Here is a 23,475-nt window from a genome sequence, read left to right on the forward strand (position 1 = left end):
TGACCGCATTGTGTCCTATTTTAAGCAAATCCTATATATACAGAATGCAAGCCTAAAACTTACTCTGCAACCAAGTGTTGGCAGCCTGGATGTGCCCAACTTACCCAGCCTTCAAGATCTTCCTCTTTGACATCTGAATAAACCAGTTGGGCCCCATTTCACATGCTTTCCTAAGGTTTCTTAACACATGGCTGTCCCGTGAGCCATGTGCTTCTGTCTAGGTCTCTCACTCTCTCTGTCCACCCCTTTAACTTTCCCCAAGTCCTCAAACCCTGTCTATCCTACCTAGCAGAGGAAGACTCTTGTCACTGTGGAAAGAGAAATAATTCAACTCTTCTGTGGTTATATCTAGGAAGGGGGTGGGGTGTCATGTTACATAACCAACAGGCCCATTGACCTATTTTCACTTAAGAAAAAAACAAGCAGTTTTCTTACTAGGAAACATTTTTCCTTCCTTTTAGGCCAGCAGGTTCCAAGTGCATGCAGCCAGCTTTAAAATAATTTTTTTCACTCTTCACAAATAAAACAAGGCAATGACTCATCCTACCATGTTTTTTAAAGAATCTTATCAAAAACTCTGCACACAATTTTCCTGGGACAAAGTGGATTGGTAAAGGCAGGCCCCCGTGTACTTGCTTCCTCCTAAGAGGCCACGATGAGAACCCTGCTCAGGGGAAATTAGTAAAGTCTTTGGTTTTGCTGTAAGAGTTGGGTCCTGGGGATTCAAGTTCCTGGTAGAACATTCTCTGCCTATTCCTTTTCTGTGCCTAAAGGAAGAAAACAGATGGGAGATGGTAGAGGATAGAATTTGCAGGCAATTTTCTGCTGCAAAAAAAAAAAAAAGTCACCTAGGTTGTAAGCTGATTTCTGAGCCAGTTACAGCCTTGCCTCAGTTTACATACACATTTACTAGGTTAAATAAGATTTGGGTATTCACTTTGATAAATCAAAGTGTATTTGAAATTTACAATATATGAGAACCTGGTGGGTAATGCTCTTGGAAAGCAGTTTCCTCTTCTCCAGTGAACCATTGTACCTAAAATGAATCTTCGTTGCCAATTTCACGTTTTTTATGGAGTGTGCTTCACCCATAGTCATGTTGGTACCAAGCCAAGTCCTACTGAGGCTCCTGGAAGCCTGTATGTGGTAAACCCACCTTGTAGCAAGAAGGATTTGGTTCTATTGTTACAGAAATACTTCCAGTCCGGGAAATAACCAATCAAGGCCAATCAAGCAAGTTGCTTGGTGTGCATGCATTGAGCATTTTCCTCACAGAGGCCAAGACTGACAGAGGAGCAGGAGATGCTTACTGTCACCTCATCATCACGGACACATACATGAGAGCAAGTTTTCCTTGGAGAGTCAGTCACTGATTCAGGCTCCACTCTCGCCTCCAGCGAAGGCTCCTCCCGCCCCCATGGCTATGCATCATGCTTTGCCACCTGCCTCCAGCAGTTCTTACTCCTTTCCCTGTGCCTGAAACACCCTCCCTGACCCACTGTGGAAATAGTCAAGGTTTTCTCAAGGAAGCCTTCTAAGACCAGACAGCTCTGGCTTTGATCACCTGTCTGCCCACAACGGAGGCCCACTCCACCTGACACGAGCTGGGATGCCACCACACTTCAAGCAGCCCCAGCCTGGGTCACTCTGGTCTTCAGGCCCTCTCCTCAGAGTGGGGATGAGGTTCCTCTGTCCACTTTGGGGACAGATTTTGGTTGTGCTCCCCCAAGGGAAGCCATGATGGCATTCCCCAGCCCTGGACGTGGCCCTGCTTCTAGCCAGGCAGCAATTCCATTGTGGTAGAAAGGGCAAGTCACATCAAAAGGAGCCTGGACCTTGAGAATCATGAGGACCAGGTTCTCATTCCAGCTCTGACCCAAGGCTAAGAAGTCACATAACCTCCAAGACTCCCGTTCTTCATCTTATAAAAATATCCCTCTCACAGAAGCACAGGAGCATCTGGTGAGGGCTGACAGCACTGCACACGCAGGCTTGCACACTGCCTGGCACGTGACAGATGCTCAGTGAAGGTGCGTCGAATGGAAAAAGGATCCTCAGGAGTCCATACTTTCCCAGATCAGTGACCCTTCCCCTTGTGGGCTCTGACTTCAGGAACGAGCCTGGCTCACATGCTGGTCCAGCTCAGGCCAACTCCCTGCACTATCTTGATTCTTGCAGAAACTTTCTCTTGTCGGGCAGAACACACGCTTCCTGTCAGCTTTTATTTCTGTGAGGGCTTGCTGACGAGAAGGGCATTCTGTTCTTGGAATTTCTTGTTAAAATATTTCATTTAATTAAGTTTTTACAACCAGCTCTGCTTTGTGTCTGTCAGAAGGTAGGGGCCAGGGCGGCCCTCTCCTCAGCTCTCTGGGAGGCCAGGTCACAGAGACTCTGGGGAGAGCCAAGCCCAGGCCTGGGGGCTGTGTCCCTAGGTCTCCAGGCATTCCTATGCAGCTACAGGAGCTGGGATCATCAAAGGGTACATCTCCATAGCAGGCCCCACCGGAGACCTAAGTGGAAATCTCTCTCAGCCCAAGAACTGCGCTGTGTCTGTACCATAAGCACAATCCAGAGAAAATATGCTGTGGATAATCTTAGCCACCTCTTAGCACCCCCAAAAACTCCCGTCAAGACCCACACCTTGTCCCCTTCCTTCTCAGGACCCTCCTTGGCCCATTCTTCTGGTCTGTTGAAGCCTCTTCAGGCCCTCCTCCCTTGGGAGCCCTACCCAAGTCCCTTGGTTATAACTGATTTTCTTCTCCAGCCACACACTGCATGGAGATGGTATCTCCCAGGCCAACCTGGTGATTCACCCACCCTTGGTCCCCTACCATTGCATACGCCCGGGCCACAGTCAGAGCACCCCTCCTTCCTCCCCAGGCCCCAGCTGGGGACCTTGCTGTGGAGGCCTCAGGAGGTGAACTCAGCTGAGCATGTCCTTCCTTCTCTCCACAGAGCCCAGCTGCCACCAGACAGGAATTTGTGGTCAGGGATGTGGCAGAAGATGCTGTTCTCCTTCACTGGTGTTTTGAAAGGTTACAGACCATGTGCGCCTAACAGGCAGAACATGAGGTCACTTAGAACAGAGGGAGAGAAGGGGACCCAGGGGGGCTGGTGGGTTTGTATGGAGTATTCTCAGCAGGGATGTGGCTGCACCCAACATTCGGCATGGAGCCTTGGTAAATGTTTTTTACAAGAGACAAACCAGTGCTTCCCCATTAGTCAGTCTCCAGTATTCCACGGCAGAGCTCCCCACACCCCCTCTCCATCCCCCTAACCACCTCCACCCCCGCCAGTGCTACTGGAAATCTACTGCTCCCAGCCCTGGTCCTAGCCTACGACCGACCCGTGACCCATGCCGTGGGGGCATGGGAGGTGGGCTGCTTCTGGGCCCTTCCCAGCCCACCACCAGGCTAAGGCTGTGCCTTGGCCTGTCACAGGGTGGCACTGGAGGCCGAGGTTCTGCCTCCATGGGCTCCTTCCCCCTAGCCGTCCATCTCCTGACCTGGCCCATACCTGGCCTAAGGAAACCACTGTGGCCCCTCCATAATTCCAGGCTCCTTGTGGGTTGCTAAGAGCCTGGCTGCCACCTGTCAGGAATTTGCGGTCAGGGATGTGGCAGAATGCGCTCTTTTCCCACACTCATATTTTAAAAGGTTACAGACCATGTGTGCGTAACAGGCAGAACATTAGGTCACTTGTCTCACTTAGAACAATAATCCGTTTTGCTAGGGGTCAGGTTGACACAAAGAATCTGTCCAGACCAGGTCTCTGGATGGGACTTAGCCCTCCCCTCAAACTAATGAAATTTTCAACTCGTGGGTACTTGAGTTAATAAAGTGTGCCACACATCTGCTCCGGCCACTGGCAGAAGAAAGCCCTGGGGTTCAATTTTGAGATCACTGACATAATGTTTGAGTGGCCTCCCGCCGGCACCCGGTGGGACACCAAATTAAGGAAAGCCGCACAATGAATGTGTGAGAAAAAACATTAGTGTATAAACACAGAGGCCAAGGCTCCCCAAGGGGAGGGTGAGCAAGGGGAGGCCTTGGAATTACAGAGAGAGGGTCAGTGGGGGCTACCGCTGGGATTTCACGCCAATGGCCCGCAGGTAATGAGTTATTTTAAAGGAAATTGGCACCAACATGATCTTAGGTCAAAAAGATGAAAAAAAGTAAAAAGAGCAATATTTTCTATGACTGTTGAATTAAGTGCTGAAGTATAATGTGAGCGATTCTAAACAAAATAAAAACCTGGAGGTGAGAATATAAAACAGCCCCAGGAGAGGTTACGATTCAGGCCCAGGGACCCCTGAGAATCTAGCCACTCCCGCCCCCTGTCACCACCCTGGCTGGGGCAGGACCGTCAGGTTGGATTCAGGCCTGCTCTCGGCCAGAGAGAAGGGAATCCATCGCCCACTGGGACAGGAATGCCTCACTGGCTTTTCCAGCTGCCCACAGACAGAAAATCAAACTGAAAATCCCTTAGGATATGTGCTTCCTGATGGTGCCCCTCCCCCAGGACTCACAGACTCTGAAGAGGAAGAGGACAGAGGGCACCCCGAATTTTCTGTGGTCTTTCCTTAGGGAGAAGGGAGAGGCCTTCTTATTTTCATGGCCTAGCTCCCAGGAAATGCCATGTGCTTGCTCTGAGGTCAATGCAGGTCAGCGCTGAGACTTCCTGCTGACACTTCCCTGCATCTCCCCCATCCCACGTGGTGGGAGGGGGTGGGCGGGAAGGGGGCTGAGGGCTCCCTAAGGCCTAGGCTGCAGGTGGGGTCCTGAAGGACGATGCAGCATCACCAGGGCGGGCCAGTGTCCCTGCCTAGACACAAATCCAGAGGCTCTGCAGTCTCAGGAGAGCCTTGCCTAGGACAAGGTGAAGGCCACACTGAAGCCCTCCAGGCTTGTCCAGCCTGCTGCTCCAGGTGTTGTGCCGGGCACTAAGGTCCCAGCGGGGAGCCAGCTGGTTACTTGTCTTTAGCTTGCCTACCATGTGCTTTGGGGCCCTGTCCCATGGGGTACACAGAGAGGCCAGGGTGAACTGAGCACAGGAGATGAAGAAATAAATCTACCCTGGGGGGTGATGTTCAGCCCTCCTGACACATGAGGAAAAGGGCTCAGCAAATGTGGCCCCCAGGGCTTTGCCAACAGGACCCCCTCCCCCCCTTTCCCAGTGACATGCCACATCTTGTCTTTCCTCTTCCTCTGGGAAGTCTTCTCTGACCCCAGACCCCCAACCTGCAAGGCCCTTCCAGTCCTCTGAACCATCAGCCCTCTCCTCTCCTGGCTGTGTGGCCAGCCTGGCTTTCACACATCTGGTCCCCCCTGTAGCCTGTGACTGGGTCCCAGGTCCTTGGCAGAGGTGGGGGGTGGGGCAGCAAAACCTTGTAGATCAACTTTGGGTCAGAATTGGTCCCAACTACAAACCTTCAAGAATGCTAGGAGCCTACCCACCAAAGGAAAGCCATGGCCCCTCTCTCAGTGAGAATTTAGCAAGTGAGAGGAGAGAGGCTGGGCGAGGTACAGCCGGTCCCCATGAGGGGCCACATCATGATTAATGATGCTCCCCAGAGGCTCTCCGAGCAACTGCACATGGCCGCCGTGGAATGCAGAGCAAGTGCCTTTCCGCGCAGCCCAGCCACACCGTGGAGCTCCAGGGCTTTCCTCTCTGCTGGGAGAAATGTCCACGCTTACAATTTCCCAGCATTCAGCCCAGATCTCCCCCAGGGGAAAGAAGAAGCTTTGTCCTTCAGTCCCATCTTCTAACAGAGGACACAGGAAAAAAAAACAGACTCCAGGGTCCAGCCACCCAGATCTCATTCCAGCTCCCTCCTGAGCCAGGGATGTGGCCTTTTGAGGTCACTGTATCTCCATTCTTCATATGTAACATGGGGATGATAATAGCACCTACTTCAGAGAGTCCGTGTGAACATGATAGATATCACTGTGTGTCAGTTGCTCAGAGTAGTGTGTGACACAATGAAATGTTGTATAAGTACGTGCTATTTTTATTATCCGATTATCTGATTTCAGAAACTTGCTACTCCTTGAGAACCATCTGAACATCTCATGGGACAGCAGCCCTTACCTACCTCATCAATCGCCAAAAGTAGCAATAAGTTTCTGTAACGTTCAGGACCCAAGATATGGGGAGGCCTGGCCTCCCCTTAGTTTTTTCCTCTGCCACTAATTTAAAGGCAGCATCTACTCAGGCCTCATAATGAGTGGAGGTTTTGCAGGTGATGGGGCCAGTGTAGCCCTGCACAAGCCAGCCAAGCCACTGCTGCATCCAGCAGGGAAGTGGCCCAGTGACACCCTCCTCCTTTGTCTCCTCTTCACAAAGTCACTAGGAGCCTGGGTTGCAGGGATGAACAATGGGAGCAGACATCCACACATTTATTTTATATAACGAAAGGTGTGTGTGGCACCACCGTCTTGCAAGGTCCAAGGGGCAGCGTCAAAGTGAAGAAGGCCTTCCCAGCTAGAGGCCCACTAGCCTGATGCCTCAGCTGGTTCCTCAGGCTGCTACCCCCAGGGTGGCCTGAGGCCAGTCACACGTACCACTTCTGCAGACCACAACACTCCCATCTGTACAATGAAATGGTTGAACCAGATGATTTCTAAAGGCCTTTGGGTTCTGACGACTACAGAGGGGTCCCTCCTGTTACCACAGCCACCATCATCATCATCATCGTCAGGAATTCATCTCTAATTACTTACTTTGTGCAAAATGGTGTTAATAGTGTTAGAACAAACCCATAGTAACATATTGTGGTTTCTATGTGGACTATAGGTGGGGAAACTGAGATTCAGAAAGACTGAATAGCTTCACTTTCACAAGCTATAAACAGCAAAGTGCGCTTAAAATCCAGGTCTACATGGTCTCCCAAACCATATCTGGTGACATATACGATGTCATTTTCATAATAACAATGATGACACCAGTGGTATTAACAACTTCTATGTGCCAGGCACACTGTGTTGACGTTATCTCGTTTTGTCTTTACACCAACCTTACGTAAAGGTAGGTATGTATGGTTGTCCCAGTTTTCCAGGGGCATTAAGTAACTTGTCTAGAGCCAACAGTGTCTAACATGGAAATCTGATTCTGTCATTCCCTTTAATGTCCAGAACATATTTCCTTAATTACTCACCCAGCTTTATTTTTGGTGTCAGCAGAACTGGTGTTCTTCCCATTAGCACAAAGAAAACTATACTGGTTATTAAAATATTGAAATACACCTGAACCAGTTGGTACATGGCCACTGGCCCAAGCTCCCCATTTGTTCCCCGCTCTGTCCCAGTCCTTGCAGCCCCTTCTAAAGGGATCCATGGGCCTCGCCTGAACTCTAGTCATGCTGTGTTACTGACAGTGTCCCTTCTGATTGGCCAGTGCCCACATCAGGCTGGGTGTCACCCCTTGGTGACAGTAACCTATGTACATGCACAGGCAGGTGGGCACATTTCTTACACCGACACCTGGCCCAATGCATTGTGCACAGGGGACATGGAAACTCAGAAATGCCTATGTTAAATTAATTAAACACAGAAGTCATCAGATGGAGGTGGTTGTGATGATGCTTTAGCAGCTGACATATGCAAACCACAACCAGCCTGCGAATGCCTCAAGCTTAAGATATCAAAACCTAAGGACAACCAATCACAAGCAATGAGACTTTCCCAAACAAGGCAATTACTTCAGCTATAGCCAATCAAATAATTTCCTTACTTTGCTTCCAGGTCTTCTCTATAAAAGTCTCGTGACTAGTTCTGTCAGCGGCATGTTCACAAGCACTTCTGGTTTGGCACTGCCCAATTTGAATTGATTTTGCTCACATAAACCCTCAAAATGTTTAATATGCCTCAGTTTATCTTTTAACAGCAGGCCTCTGCCAGGTGTCTATGTACAGACACCAGGCACATGCACATGTACACACACAGATACACACATCTGCAGGAATGCACACACACACACACACACACACATCTGCAGGAATGCACACATACACTTCTGCAGGAATGCACACATACACACACACATACACACACGAACAGATGCACCACCCCCATACATACCCCGGTTCATCCTTCTTGGTGCCTACCTGTAGCTACCAGAGATACCCTTTCCAGGCTTACTGCCAGCCTTTGCTTCTGGAATTCTCTTTCCTGCTCCATGTTGCCTTCTTTGAAATCCAGGGTAGTGCAACTTGATCTGTGGAGGCAGAGAGGGGCTCAGTGACAATGGTCAGATGACTGCTCTGACCCTTTGAGAAGGAGGGCCAAGAGCAAGTGTTTTTTCAGCCTGGCCTACAGCTCTTAGCACACACCAGTGCTCCGCTTGATAGACATAACCTCATCTACAAGAGAAGTAGCCTGGTCACAGGCAGGCAGGTGCTATTGCCAGCAGTCTTCAAGGTTCTGGTAAGTCTACACATTCAGCTTCTTGCCACAAAGAGAATGAGGAGGCTTTGGTTTCACTGGCTCCAGGTGAGCCCCAGCGTGGCATCGGCTTTGGTGAGGGTCCAGGGCATTCCCCACTTGGCCTGATGCTCTCCATGGGGTGCTCAGAGACACCCAGGGAGGATGGCCTTCCTGTAATAGTGATAGAAATCCCCATGAATGCATCACAGCACTTTCCTCTCAAATGAGCTCCTGTATAGGTGAGCCCACACCTCTTGACCTGAGCACAAATTGGAGGCTCCCTCAGCTCCCTGCCCCCCACTCCAGCCAGAGCCAACATGGTGCTGAGACAGGCCCATGAGTGGAGAAGGGCTGTACTCGTTCATCTAGCAAACACTTAGTGAACACCTTCTATGTGCCAGCTGCTCTTTTAGAAGAGAACAGAACACACAAGTCTCTTGATTCTGTCTGGAGTAGCTCTGCCTACAAGGCTGTCCCCTTATTCCCAAGTAACACAGTGACATTTTGGTTATTGGCCTCTGTGACTTCTACTGGGGCTGCAAACTTCCCTTCTATTCTGCAAGGTATTTGAGTCTTAGAACCTCTCATATCCCTTCTGACTTAAATGTGTTTACCAGGATACCTTCCAGAGACATCTAATGTCTCATGGCCAGGATAACAACTGAGCCTTCAAGGAAAGGCCTGCAGTGTCTGAGCATGGTGGGCACAGCAGCAACTGTGGTCTCTGCTGGACAAAGCGCTCCCTCCCAGCACGGGTTCCAGGCTTGAGTTTCTCCAGGGAGTGTCTCACTTCAGTAAGATGCCCTGACACAAAAATCATACAACCTGAAGAACTTCATCCAAAGTTTGGCTCAGGGTCCTCTCTCATGGGGAAGTGCTCTTCTAGCGGCCCATGTGCTGTCTCTGTTTCATTCTGTATGAGTGGCCCCTGAGAACTTCAGAGGTGACCCTGATGAAGGCACAGGACCTGACTGCCAAGACCAACAGGGCTGTTTGGGGAGCCTTCCAGGTGAATTTCTATTCTCCAGTTGTTCACTAGAGGTGCCACCCCTGGACCAAGCCACTCCCAATGGGGGCCACCCACCTGCCTGTAGCCTGAAAGAGCCCTGTGCCCTCCCTGTGTGCCACTGTCATGTCCCATGGCATCCTCACACCCAGGGCAGGAGCAGGCACAGAGTAATGGCCTCATAAACCTACTGATTGTATTTGTCTCCAGCAGAATCAGCTCAACAAAGGCAAGATCTGTCTCAGACCCTTTCCTTTCCTGAACCCTCATGTGTTCTTCCCCCCACCACCCATCACCTGTATACTTGTGCCCGCTTTCTCCAGGTGGACATCAGCTGAAGGAGTCAAGGCAGGGAGCCAGTTTTCTGGATAGCTCCTGCCTCCAGGGAGCTGGATTGAGTCATCCCCACCACTCACCTCCACTTCCCCATGCAGCTGCAAGCCACTCTGAGCAGAGAAAGCAGCATCTGCACACCGGCTGTCCCTAGCCCAAGGAGACAGATATTCTATATGCAGCCCTGAGGTCCAGGCTAAGGCCCACTGTTGGCTCCAAACCAAATTTCCAAATCGAGTTAAAGCTCAAAATGGGCCAAAAATGCTCAGCCCAAGAGAGGGATTTACAGAGCGTTGCCCAATCCATGGGTGTTAAGCTGACAGCGCCTTCCTCACTGGATGGAGGACCAGTATGGAGCAGACCCTAGAGCTACTCTCAGACCCCCAAGTCCTCTCTAGGATAGGGAGAGTCTGCCCTAGCCTCACCACCCAACTCTGCAGTTCTCAGGGGCTCTCCATGTGCTGGACCACAGTCACTGTCCCTGACAGCCAGCTGGACACGAGGGAGTCTCAAGAATGGCCAGTGGGAGAAAACTCTGCTACAAAGCCTGCTGAGCAGAATTAATTTTTTGCTCTCTCCCCCATTCCTGCACTTGGAGTAGCACAAGGAGGAGAAAACAAGCACAAAATGTTGCTTTGACTCGCCTATAATTTCCCCAATTACCTTGCATCCCTGGAAAACACACTTAGAAAATTTCAGCAGCACCCCCCTCAGTAACATTAAGAATTTGCACAACATAAAGCATTGACATGACTGCATTGAGGCCTGAACTACATACCCTGTGATCTCAATATCCAGGACAAGGTGATCATTTGGCTAGTGTTCTCTAGTGAGTGACAAGAGCCATATTGTTTCTGGTTTGTTTGGGGTTTTGTTTGTTTGTTACTTAAGTCCCCTTACCATGTTTTGTTCATGCCACACCAAGAAAAGCCCCAGATGTTCAGACCAGCTGAGAAGAACGGCATCCTGGGCCAGTGAGAACTCAGTGGTTCACAAGAAATCTGCAGAACTAAACATAAACCTGGGCTGAGGGCCCCATGCCACACAATCTGCTAAGGTGAGTAAGCATTGCTTCCTTTCTCTTCCCAAGGCTATTGGTGCTGGTTGTTACTGTGGTCTTGGCTCTCTCTCTCTCAGGTTCTTCCTGCTTCTAGCTCTTTATTCAGCTGTCTTCCAATGCCTGGGCAATAACTTTTGTGGGGATGAAAAAGCCATGGCACCATCTAATTTATCAAATGTCCAGGGGGCCTAAGAAAAATACTCATCTCCATCTGGCAGATAGAGGGGTATCAGGAAATATGGAACTGGGGTATGGGCAGGAATTCTCTTTCAGGTCATAGTTCTGCCCCCAGAATCCCATGAGATCTTAAGAAAGTCTCCTTCTCCTTCTAGTCTTCAGTGTCCTTAGTCTCTTTGGAGGGAGGCCAAAGGACAGAAAAACTCTGAGGGACCCAGAGAGCTGCCCGGTTGGAAGAAGATGCCGAGGTAAATGGAGCCCACCTATTGACTAATTGGTGAGGCTGTTGTCCTGGCTAAGGGGCGAAGCTAGAACCCTTCTCCTCAGCCCTTGGAATCACACAAGTAGCCAGGTTCCCTAGACCCACATGGAGGTTACAGGGAAATACAAGGTAGGAGAGCCCAGGCAGGAGCCCTTTCTTCCAACTCTGGGGCTCATGGCAGACTTCCTAAGTCACCGCATGTAGCAAACTGCCCAGGACAGCAAGCCAAGCTACACCTAGGCTTTTCTCTCACCCTGCAATTTGCACTCCTCCGTGAGGGAAGTTGGCTAGCACGGCCCAGCCCTGCCTACTCAGTGCAGGCTTCTACAGGACAGAGGTCCAGCCAACCAGCCCTGAGGCAGCTGGCATGTTCTATGACTTTGTCTGAGCCATCTGAAATTTTAGGGTCATAAAGACTAAATCATCATAACTCTCTGAGAGTGAGAATGGGTGATAATCTCCACATCCTGGGATTCTCACCATATTCCTTTGAGTTGCCAGCACTGTGACAACCACATTGTCCTCCCTGCCTTCCTTGCACCCTGGGAAACAAGGCTGGAGATGTGTTTGAGAATCAAGCAATGGGAAATTGGGCTCCAGAGAGACAGGTGGAAGGCAAGTGGGGAGCAGGGGATTGCTCACCCACATGAGGCTAGGAAACAAACTAAGCCAACACCTTCCAAATCCTCCCTTTGGTCCCTTTGACTCAACTGAAGTCCCAACCATGAGGATTCCAGAATGTGCCTCACAGGCATCCCAAGACCCAGGTCCTTATTAAACATTACCATACTCATTTGGGCACAATCAGAAGTTTTAATCATCTTCCTTATGGGCAAGATCCCCTTATGGGGATAGATCATTTCCAGATGTGATCCAACATACCAAAAAAAAAAAAAAAAAAAAAAAAAAAAAAGCACACTCATTGATTAACAAATAATTTCTAGATGGTGAATACACGTGACTAGCAATTCCCAGTTGCAAGTTCCATCAAATTTTGTTTGAGTGGTAGAGAAAGCCAGGTGTACCCCCAGAGAAGTCTATATCTTTTCAGTTGAGTCTATCTCTTTCCCAGGCTGGCTCCAGGTACATCTGTTTCTGACCAGATCAAAGAGACGCTGGAGAAAGAGCTCTGGCCTTTACCAGATCCCCTCTCCCACTTTTATTGATGACTTCCCACAGCCGCCATGTTTCAAGGCAAGGGCAAGAGTAAATGATACATGGAGGAGGAGTTCAGAGCTGCCAATCAAAAGAAAGCTGTCAGTCCATGCTATACAACAAGCTGCCTATGTGAGCTTCAGGAAGACACTTCAACTTGTCTGTTGTGTTTATTCTTCATTCAGCTATTTGATTTACAAACATTTTTCAATCACTTATTGTCACTAGTCCCTGATTATCCTATGCTGTGTATGCCCTTGCCCACAGTAGACATTGCTAATCAATGGCTGCACACTTTCCCAAAGATCCTTCACTTGATGCACCAGGCACCCCCTAAAAATCTACTTCTGCCTCGGGTAAGGACTCAGTACAAGTCTGGTAGGACTTGGTGTCCTCAGCCGAGCTGGCAGTTCAACAAAAGAGGCATATCCAGGCACAGCTGCTCCAGAAGGCAGCCTAACAGCAAAGCCACAAGGCAGTGGGAACTTTAAGATTCCAGAAAGGGAGGAATTTGGGCTTGGTGTTGGATCCTGACGTAGGAGCTTATGAGTCCAAAGAGGGGGGTGTCCATTCTAAAAAGAAAATAAGAAAACTGAGAATTTGGAAGGATGACCCAGAGCCAGTCAAAAAGCCACTGGACTGGGTTTAGCTCTAAGCAAAGTTAGCACTGGCAGCTGACTTCTGTGCACATGGGGACCCACTCTGCTGCTTTCTGTGGCCTTCCAGAGCCCCTACAGCTCCCCTAGATGCTCCACATTCCATCAGTTAATTGGTTTGTTCCTTCCATTCTGCGGCAGCAGATATCACGTGACATTTGCATTATTCTCAACCCTCTTTCAAGGGGTATCAATTCCTCCAGTGACCGTAAGTGATTCTCCGTTCCTGCATGTTTCACGGGGCCACTGGAAGGGCAGATGCGCCTATCAGAAAGGAAAATGTCTGCATCTTGGGCTACAACCAAGCCACAACTTAATTTCCTCCTCTGGCTGCACTTCTTGAGAAGTAAATATGAAAAACGGGGCTGGGGTGACTTTGTCTCAGATAAATAAGCCACACTCTGTAGCTGGACAAACAAGGTTCTTGGCTAGAAATAAGATATTCTTTGGCTGGCATCTCCAAAACGTGACAGATTCTTCCCAGATGCTATTTAAAGCATGCTACAAGCTATCCTTGCCTCAATGCATTGCCTACGCCAGACTAAAAATCAGGTAGCGTGCAAACGTAGCACAAGCAATGCTGACACTGAAAAACCTAATGTTTTCCAAGCACATGCTAGAGAGCAATCATTGGGAGAAGCATTTTGCTGGCGTTTTCTCACTCAATGCTCACTGCAATCATCTGAAGTTGGTGTTATTATCCCCATTTTACAATAAGGAAACTGAGGCTCAATAAAGTCAAGCAAATTGCCCAGAGACATAGTTAATAATGGATGCAATAGAGGTTTGAACTCAAGCCTAACCTCAAGAGGCATGGTCTTAATTGCCAAAGGCCATGTCTGTGGGCTCTCTGTCCACCCCTCTCCTGGCCACCCCATACCCAGAGGGTCCTGGCTGAAGCTTGTCACCATGACAACAAGCACTGATCTGGGCCACCATGATTCAAAGATGCTCAACAAATCAGAACTTTCTGTACTTCTCCTGGGAAGTCTGGTGGCCATTTTCCACAGGTGGAGAACTCTGGCTGACAGAGGGGCTTGAATGCCAGATCTCAGCCTCGGTAGAGTTGTCATTGCTCTGAGAGAGAGACAGGCATGTTTTTGATGAGCACAGAGCAGGCTGAGAGGAGGTATGTGGCTGGTTACTGTGTCACAGCAGGGAAGGAAATGCAGTGTGAAGGCCAAAATATAGACAATTGACAATGTGTTACTTTTACAGCCAAAAGCCAATGTTTCAGGCAAAGCAGAAATTCTATATTGAACACACCCCTCTGTCAAAGCCCAGGATGATGACTTTCAAATGCAAATATAAAATAACACACAGAAATTTGTCATGGATCTCAGTTAATGACTCTCTTTTGCCCTCCAGATATATCCATTACCACTGGCAGGCATTTCCAGCCATGATTTCTTTCCAGCTTCTACATCTCTACATTAGGCCAGTTCTTCATTTCCTGCAGAACAGTGGTCCTTATCCTATGGGCCTGGTTCTATATCATATCCTAGAGCCATAACAAGAGGTCCATGAGGCTGTTTGCACATTAATGCCTGAAGCTTTAGTATGTCTTATTTTGAATAAATGTTAACTATCTTTTTAATGCATATTGATGCTACAATCACTGAAAGACACACATTTATTTCAAAACTTTCTCAAATTTGTGGTAACTTAGTTATTAATTAACTTTTCAGTTAATTGGATTGTGAAAGTCCATCAACTATTCTGTGGGGTTTTTGAAACGTTTTGACATTAAAAGGGAATCCTTATAATCTCCCAGACACTGAAGTTCTTCTCAGATTTTCTTTTCACAAATTATTTTATGGACTTCAAAGGGCGGGAAGGAAATCCTTAAAGCTACAAAAAGCACAGAGGACACCTGTGGTTGATTGCAAGAATCAATGTCATCAAAGGTGGCTTCTCCCATCACAAGGTGGAATCTATGTCTTCACCTGGTGATTGAGTTTGGCTAATAGAACTCAGAGAGCACAACATTACAGAAGGTCCAAGCCTGGGCCTCAAGAGTTTTGTACACTTCCATAGGCTCCCCTGGGACCTTGCCACTTCTGTAATATAAGAAAGTCTGGCTTTGCCTGATGGAGGATAGGAAAGCAGCTTGTAGGGCCCTGCCACCTCTGGGGACACTATATTCTTGACCTTGGCTAACAGTGACCCCTGTTGTAGTCAGCTTGGGCTGCTATTACAAAATACCATATACTGGATGGATTAAACAACAAATATTTATTTCTCACAGTTCTGGAGGCTGAGAACTCCAAGACCAAGTTACTAGCAGATATGGTGTTTAGTGAAAACCTGCCTCCTGGCTCATGGGTGATGTCTTCTCATTATATCCTCACATGGCACAGAGCAGAGAGGAGGGAACCAAGCTCTGTGTCTCTTCTAACAAGGGAACTAATCCCATTCATGAGGGTTCCACCCTTGCAACCTGATCCCTTCCCAAAGCCCCACTTCCTAATACCAGCACACTGGGAGTTAAGATAACAACATACGAATTTGGGGGGAGACACAAACATTCAGTCCCTAACACCTCCTAATGGAAGAGCTGTCACAGTTGCCAAAGGAAGGGGTCTGAAATTTCAGAATGAAGTTAGGAGAGTTAACTGCACTTAATTTTTGGCATCTCCTACCTGTTTGCCGCACTCAGGCTAGCCAGACAGGAGATGCTGCTTCAGCATCTGTCCTTCTTCCCCCAACTCTTGTGTATCTCACCCTGTGTTCCTCATGAACATGAGTTTGTTTCATTCTCTCATTCCTCCTACTGGGATTTCCATTTTGACCCATTCTGCCTAACTAAGGTTGAGATTATATCCAACCATTTTCAGAAACAGATCTTTCTTTCAGACCTTTTTCCATAATAGTTAAAGTCCCTAATGCAATGGTGAGCAAAGTTTCCCGGGCCGTCTGACCACTTCAGGAGTCTAGGGTCCCTGGAGAGCCAGTCAACAATACACTTAAATCTTCTAGTTAAATCAGGTCAGAATTAGTAATAAAGACACATGTTAAGAAGATACATGTTCCCATATTGTTATGGTGCTAAATCATCTCTACAGTCACCTGTTGTAGGGGGTAAGAACCAAAAGACAGTCTTCCTAGGGAAAGGCTCATCCTCAGATTACAATGCTCAGTCTCTGGCCCAGATCTTAATCTAGGGCCTTCTCTTTTGACTATTCCAAAAGCTCCTTTTCCTCTTATGAGGTCACTGTCCATCAGTAAATACTTGAATCAAGGAACCACAAAATTTGGGAACAGGCTTCTGAGAGAGAAAATCAGAATTTAAATGAAGTTTGCTTTAGTCCAGAACCCAAGTAGCTGGGTGGGCCAGCCACCCTCTGTGGGACCACTGCCAGTCCAACCTAGTAGGGTCTGGCCTCTTGCTGATACAGAAAATGGAGGTTTTCTTTAAAAAATAAAATAAAAATTTCCCTCAGAGCAAACCTGTATACTGGTTCCAACTACCATTCTCAAGACACAGAAGCTAGGAGTGGAAAGTGACCCTTTTTGTCCATCCCACTGACTGCCCTGGTAACAACTTCCAAAAATTTGGATTCAAAGATGTTTTGGGGGTGCCAGAGTGGCTCAGTCAGTTAAGTATCCAACTTTGGCTTAGGTCGTGATCTCGCGGTTGGTGAGTTTGAGCCCAGTGTCGGGCTCTATACTGACAGCTCAGAGCCTGGAGCCTGCTTTGGATTCTGTATGTGTCACTCTCTCTGCCCCTCCCCCACTTGTGTGCTCTCGCGCTCTCCCTCGCTCTCTAAAATAAGTAAATAAGAAAGAAAGAAAGAAAGAAAGAAAGAAAGAAAAGAAAGAAAGAAAGAAAGAAAAGGAAAGGAAAGAAAAAAGAAATGTATTTTGGTTATTTTCACAATAATATGGGCAGCTACTCCTAGGAAGGAGTAAGAGCTCACGGCCAAAGGAAGGAGTGTCTGTGTCATAGTAATTGTCACCATGTGTGTCAATTCAGCATTATGTGGGGCCCTGGGTGTCCCCACAGCCCCCGCAGGTCAACCCTATCAGGTTCTGCTCACTGTAGCACTAGCATAAACTCTTCATCTGCCATTGCTTCCTAGGGGTGACCCCTGACTGTTCACAGGAAAGTGTCAGCTCAGACACTGCTACCACCTCTCACAGAGACCTTAAAGCTAGCTCAGGTCCAGGCTATGACAAGCAAGAGATCTTTTGAGACCAACCAACTCTGTGCACAGACCTGTCCTGGGTGCTGCTAAGCAAAGAGAAGAAAAAAATCATCATCATCATTATCATCACCACCATTACCACCACCACCACTGCTGCCACCATCATCATCATCACCATCACCATCATTATCATCACCACCACCACCATCACTATCATTATCATCATCACCATCACCACCATAATCGCCATTACCACCATCACCCCACTATCACCATCATCATCACCATCATTATCATCACCACCACCACCATCACTATCATTATCATCATTACCACCATCACCCCACCACCACCATCATCATCACCATCACCATCATTATCACCATCACCATCATTATCATCACCATCACCATCATTATCATCACCACCACCATCACCACCACCACCATCACCACCACCACCATCACCACCACCACCATCACCACCACCACCATCACCACCACCACCATCACCACCACCACCATCACCACCACCACCATCATCACCATCACCACCACCATCATCATCACCACCACCATGACCACCATCACTATCATCACAGTCACTATCATCACCATCATCATTACCATCACCATCATCACCCCCACAAAACTTACATAGTGATCACTACATGCCAAGGAGAGTTCAGTATTAACTCATTTAAGCCATAGCAACTTTATGGGACAGGTGTTAGCAATAGCCCTCTTTCACAGGTAATGAAGTTGAGGCCTTGAGAGATTAACTGGCTCAGGGTCACCAGGTGCTAACAGTAAGGCTGTAATTCCACCCCAGGCAACTGACACCTGTGTCCGTGCTTCGCCCTTCTGGGGAATGATTTCCCATGAAAAGAAATGGACTTCCTGCCCTTGGGATGGATGGAAGGTTGAGACCAGCACACAAGGAACAAAGTGAGAGCAATACAGCAGATGGCTGAAAGAGGGATGAAGGGAGTAAGGACTGTAGCAGGCAGAAAGATAGCCTACTGCTAGAGGAAGCCTCTCCACCTTCCAGCCACAATATGGTAAAGCTTCTACTGGGTCAGGCACTGTGAAAGTCCTGGGGATATCATAATTTCTCTTTAAAAGTTGCCACCTGTATCACACTTTGTCCTGAGACATCACACAGGATATAATGACTGAGTTGATCCTAAGCTTGTCCTATTGGGAAGAACTAAATCATCCTCCCAGAGCACAAAGCAAGCTTGGTGCTTTTTGGAGTTTAAAACAGGGAAGGAACAAGGAGGGTGGGAAGAGGAAGGGGTTTAGGTTGGCATTCATGGGACCCCCCCACCACCACCTCACAAGGCTACACAGTGGACCCTTGACTAAGAACCTAGCTGACCCATCAACTTCCTATCACAACTGTCACTCCCTTGCTTGCACAAAGATATTTCCAAAGGACCCAGGCCTACACGTTCCTAAGGAAAGGTATTTCATATCCTTAAAGCCGAGCTCCATTTCTCTGGATCTCAAAACAAAGTTGAGAAGTTGGTCTTAGATTCACGAGCAGCTCTGAGAAAATAGGACTTGGGATATGAGTTGCCAAAAGAAAATCCAGACCAGGAAAAACAGTGGCAAATGGTAAGTGCCAAATAAAAGAGACTGTGAACTCTTGAAACTCTAATCAGCCCTTTGAGAGATAAGACAGTAATTAGCAAGCTAATTGGAGCTACATGTTATTTAGTGCTTAATGTTTACCAGATTCTGTATTAAAATTTACACACAAAAAAATCATATTTAATGCACATTTAACACTCACAACCACAGCGCAAATTCACCTAACTTGAATAAAGTCTGACTTTTTGGCTCTGCTTTTAAGAGGACCATCACATTCAAAGGAACCTCTGTGGAGCCGTTAAAATGATAGAAGAACAGACTCCATCAACACTATAGTCCCTCAAGGAAATACCAAAGTGGCATTACTGTCCTAACGCACAGGGAACCTTCTTAAAGATTGTCTTTCCCCAGTTCCCTCTCTTACCATGGCTCACATGCTTGACAGATGCCCTGGAATCCTCTTTCTTCCCTCAGCCCAGAGGGAAAGAGACTCACTCCCAATTAAGTCTGCATGACTCTATCTCCTCTGCTTCTCTGCCCTGGTTCCATCTTTGTTCTTCAGCCAGCACCTGCCGTTTGCAATGGAAATCCTACAAGGCTCCGTGTTTTACCCTTACCCACACCCCCAAATCTGGGTAATAAAGACCCCAAAACTATTAGGCAAGGATAGCAGACGCTTCTTAGCCAGCAAGGGGAGGGCAGGGGGAAGGTAGAGACAGAGTTTTGGTAGCGTTTTGACCATCATAAATGAATTGTGAGCCATAATTTACAGATAAGAACGAGGCTCAGAGTTAAGTACTTTTTCAAAAGAAGCTAGTAAGTGGATTTGAACTCAGGTCATTTGCAAACATATAATAAAAAGCTACAAATAGCTGCCACTATCCAAATGCTATTAGTTCATGTGAAATAAATGTGCAGTTCCTACCACTCTTTCCTGGGTTGATACACAAAATACCCTTTCCCGTTTTTTAATTTTTTACCTCTGGGATATCATAGACACAGAGACCCACCTACTGCACACACACAGACCTGTGCAAACACACTCACCACGACCCACACTCACGCATGAGAAACATTCCCACGACCTCACCTACTGTGGGGGTGAAATCTCAGGCTGCCTGTATGCTGGCCATTGGTAGCCTGCTATTGGAAATGGCTCCTGAGAATCCAGCATTTCTGCATTTACCCTTCTCTGCTAATTTGCAAGGAAGCAAATTCTTTTCACCAGCGTAGAAATAGCCCTAAATATGTTTGTGCTGCAGGAAAGGAGGCAGCTGACCAACATTCAATTACTGGGGCCAGTGCACGCAGGCCAACCAGCTGGGGCACATCTTGCTACCCACTGGGAATAGAGAAGGGAGGGTGGGGGTTGCTGTCTCAGAGAAGTGGGGTTTCTAAAAATAACAAACACTGTTATATACAGTGTTCTGTTATATATGACAGAAGTATTTTGAAAAATAATGATTAATTTTTTTTTTCTCTTTTGCATTTCCTCATGCATGACATGTGCTCCAGCCAGCTAAGGTATACACTAGTTGGGTGGGGTGGACTGGGGGAGGCTGGTATGGTTATAGCAGGAACGCAGAGAGAAAGAGTTCACGCTCAGCTCATATTATTGAAATATGATTTCATAGTAAAATGATAGCCTGAAAGCTAGGCAATGGCAAGAGAGAAAAGATGTTCTAATCACTTTAGCTTCTATTCAACATATTGACAACCAGGCAGGCAGGCAGCAGTAGTTACTGAGCCCTTCTCTGTACTATTCCAGAAGATTTGTTTTGTCTTTAAGAAACTCAGGGGACAGAGGCACACCACAACCAAATGAACAGAGGTAAGATAATACTAGGTGTCGATAAGTGCTATGAACAAGATAAAATAGGGTAATGGGATGTGGGATGTGTGTGTGTCTGTGTCTGCATCTGTGTCTGTGTGTTAGAAGTGGGCAGAAGGCCTGTTTTACTTAGGGAGCTCAGAAAAGACTTGTTGTGGAGGTGACATTTAACCTGAGATTTGAGAGATGAGATAGCAATCAAGCAAAGATCTAAAGAACACTGTTCCAAGGAGAAGTAACAGCAAGTGCGAAGGTCCTGAGACAGAAACAAGTTTAGAAAATTGGAGAGAAGGACAGAAGGTCATTGCTGCTGGAGTATTATAAATGAGCAGAATGGAGAAATAGGGAAAGGAAGATGTTTGCAGAGGGTAGATTCTATAGGGCCTTGAGACTAAAGCAAATGATTTAAATTTTATTCTTATTACACTAGAGATCCATATTGTTTTAAGCATGGAAGTGACACGATCTAATTTATACTTTAAAAAGATCACTCTTGTCACTGTGTGGGGAAAATATGTCAGGTTTTCTCAGCTACTGACCTTTTGGGCCATGTGATTCTTTGTTGGGGAGGGTGGGGGGACTGTCCTGTGCACTGTAAAATATTGAGCGGCATCCCCGGCTTCTGTCCACTAGATGCTAGTGGCACCTTCATCACAGTAGTGATGACCGAAAATGATTTCCAACATTGCCAAATGTTCCTTCGGTGGGGAGGGACTGACCCCAGATGAGAACCTCTGCTCCATGGGGACGCAAGAAGTCAGAATCCCAGCTAGCTTTCTTAAGCTATACTCTACAAAATAAAGACCACTCAATTTTGTTCATTTTTGACTTTGTATTTGCGTTTTACTGAAATACATCCTCTGTGCATAAAGTGGACCAACTTGTGACTCCATGCCTACCTTTCAATCTGGCAGTGAATCAGAAACCCAGGGGCCAGGTGCTTCCCTTGGCCCTGACCCTTGCTTTAGAACCTGAGTGAGGTTCTTTACCTCTCTGGATCTTCCTTTCTTAGGGAAATGAAGGGATTAAACCTCAAGCTGTCTAAATCGTCCAGCTCCACCCACCTGGGCTTTGAAGAATGAACAAGGTGTGAGAGCACGCTTCCCACTCAACCTCCATAACTGTATACAGCGCGGGTGAAGACAAAACCAGCCACCTACTCCCTAATCCTTCAGTCCTTAATTCTTTGACCTTCAGAAAACGTTGGGTCCACTTCTCTTCTGGCTGTCATTCCTAGCCCTGCAGAGTTGGCCTTGGGGATTAGGACTGGTAAGGAGCAGTAAACCAGGAAGCCTTAAGAACATTTCCCCTGGAGGCTGGGAAAGCACATCAGAAGGAAGGACCCTGTTTTCCTTCTTCCATTCTCTCAGCGCTTCGCTGAAGCTGAAGGGAATGACATCACAACAAAACAAAGTTGCCAAGACATACTCTACAATAATGTCCTCACATGGTTACATTTTCTGCAAATTATAGCGTTTGGAGTATAAATCAGAGTAATTGTTTAAATCAGAGTGACTGTTGAAACAGATTTCCAGTGATCAAATCAAAAACGCAATCATTCTTGTGGTTCCTCCGGTGCTTGGAGCCCCACATACTTCTGAAACTGTCGGTTGTCAGTTACACGGACTGTTTACATTAACATGCTGCCCTACAGAGAAAATATATATTTTAAGAAGAAAATGTGAATCCAGGGTTACAAGAATGTTTCTGAAACAGCTAAGTCATCTTGTTTCAAGTAAAACCAGATGTTTGCATCAAGAGAAAGCCAATCATTTCTTTTAATTATGCTCAATGGTCAGGCCACCAAGAATACCCACATGTGTACACATGAGCCGGTGGAAATCAAAGGCTTTGTGACAGAGAAAGCAATCAGCAACTCCCAGACCACCAAATGGCATCCCCAGCACCAGCTCTGGGCACTTTTTGAGTTCCGTCTCTGAGAGTCTTGAGCCAACATACCAAGCAAGGGCAGGCTTAGGGATGGATTCTCTAATCAAGGCTGAAGTTCACAGAAAATGCACCTCAACAGTTAAACCGTCCTCTTAAGTGTCCTCCCAGGACACTTCTCGATCACCAAAGACTCAGGAAAGCACATAAAGGCAGAGCCCATTCCTCCTGTCTTATCCTGAAGGAGATAGATACATTTGGGGTGATGGGGGGTTGGGGGAGGTGCCACGCCTGCTTGCCTCCACAAAGAATGGAGGAGCCAGAGTTCACAGAAGCTTACCTGTTAGCTTGGCCTCTTCTCTGATGCACCCTGAGGTATGATGACCCTGGGGAAAGTTGTCCTAGTGTCTGGCAATGACATCCTGGACAGGTGGGCACAGGGGAAGGCTTTGTAAGCGTCAGCTTCCCCCTAAGGTCCAGGCACAATCTTAGAGAAGGTCCACTCTCCTGAGCAGACATCACTGCCTACAGGGTGTCTTTCCTGGTGGAGTCACAGAGTCTTGATCTAGGAAGATCCTTTAGTCAAAATGTCCCCCACAGCCAAGGAGAGTGGCCATGCCTTTGAGACATTCCCCAAACACAACCACAGCACCTGAGCCTTCCCCCAAGTAGATGGCAGGTCCTGAATATTTGTTCTAAAGGACTGAAGAATCTAAGTATTGCTCCTACAGTGCTATAAAAACATTCCTTTTAAATCTGTTCCCCAAACTTCATTGCATAGGTACCAGCCTCACAGTATCACCACATACTATTATTACTTTTCTTTAAATTAACATGCCTTTTTTTTGTTTTTACTTAAATAGCTTCTTTAGTCTTTTCCTAAAATATTCATGAAATCAAACTAAGATGTGTTAGTTGTATATCCTTTTAATATGTGTTAAA

The 23,475-nt window shown here is 47.3% G+C and overlaps 1 protein-coding gene across 2 annotated transcripts in view; it reads right to left on the reverse strand.

Annotated features, from left to right (window-relative positions):
- Positions 1-689: 689 nt before the first annotated feature.
- Positions 690-23,475, reverse strand: part of LOC122237425 — a 126,654-nt gene continuing 103,868 nt past the window's right edge. The window contains exons 1-3 of one of the 2 annotated variants that reach the window (XM_042982432.1): positions 22,874-23,147; positions 8,105-8,214; positions 690-767 (exon numbers count right to left, since the gene is read on the reverse strand). In XM_042982432.1, coding sequence (XP_042838366.1) covers positions 751-767; positions 8,105-8,214; positions 22,874-23,052 — 306 coding nt within the window. In that variant the 5' untranslated portion in view covers positions 23,053-23,147 and the 3' untranslated portion in view covers positions 690-750. Of the gene's footprint in view, positions 768-8,104; positions 8,215-22,873; positions 23,148-23,475 lie in introns of those variants that run through there. The other variant, XM_042982435.1, reaches the window with a different exon arrangement.

Source organism: Panthera tigris, chromosome A3 (genome assembly GCF_018350195.1).
Source record: "Panthera tigris isolate Pti1 chromosome A3, P.tigris_Pti1_mat1.1, whole genome shotgun sequence".
Classification (NCBI taxonomy): domain Eukaryota; kingdom Metazoa; phylum Chordata; class Mammalia; order Carnivora; family Felidae; genus Panthera; species Panthera tigris.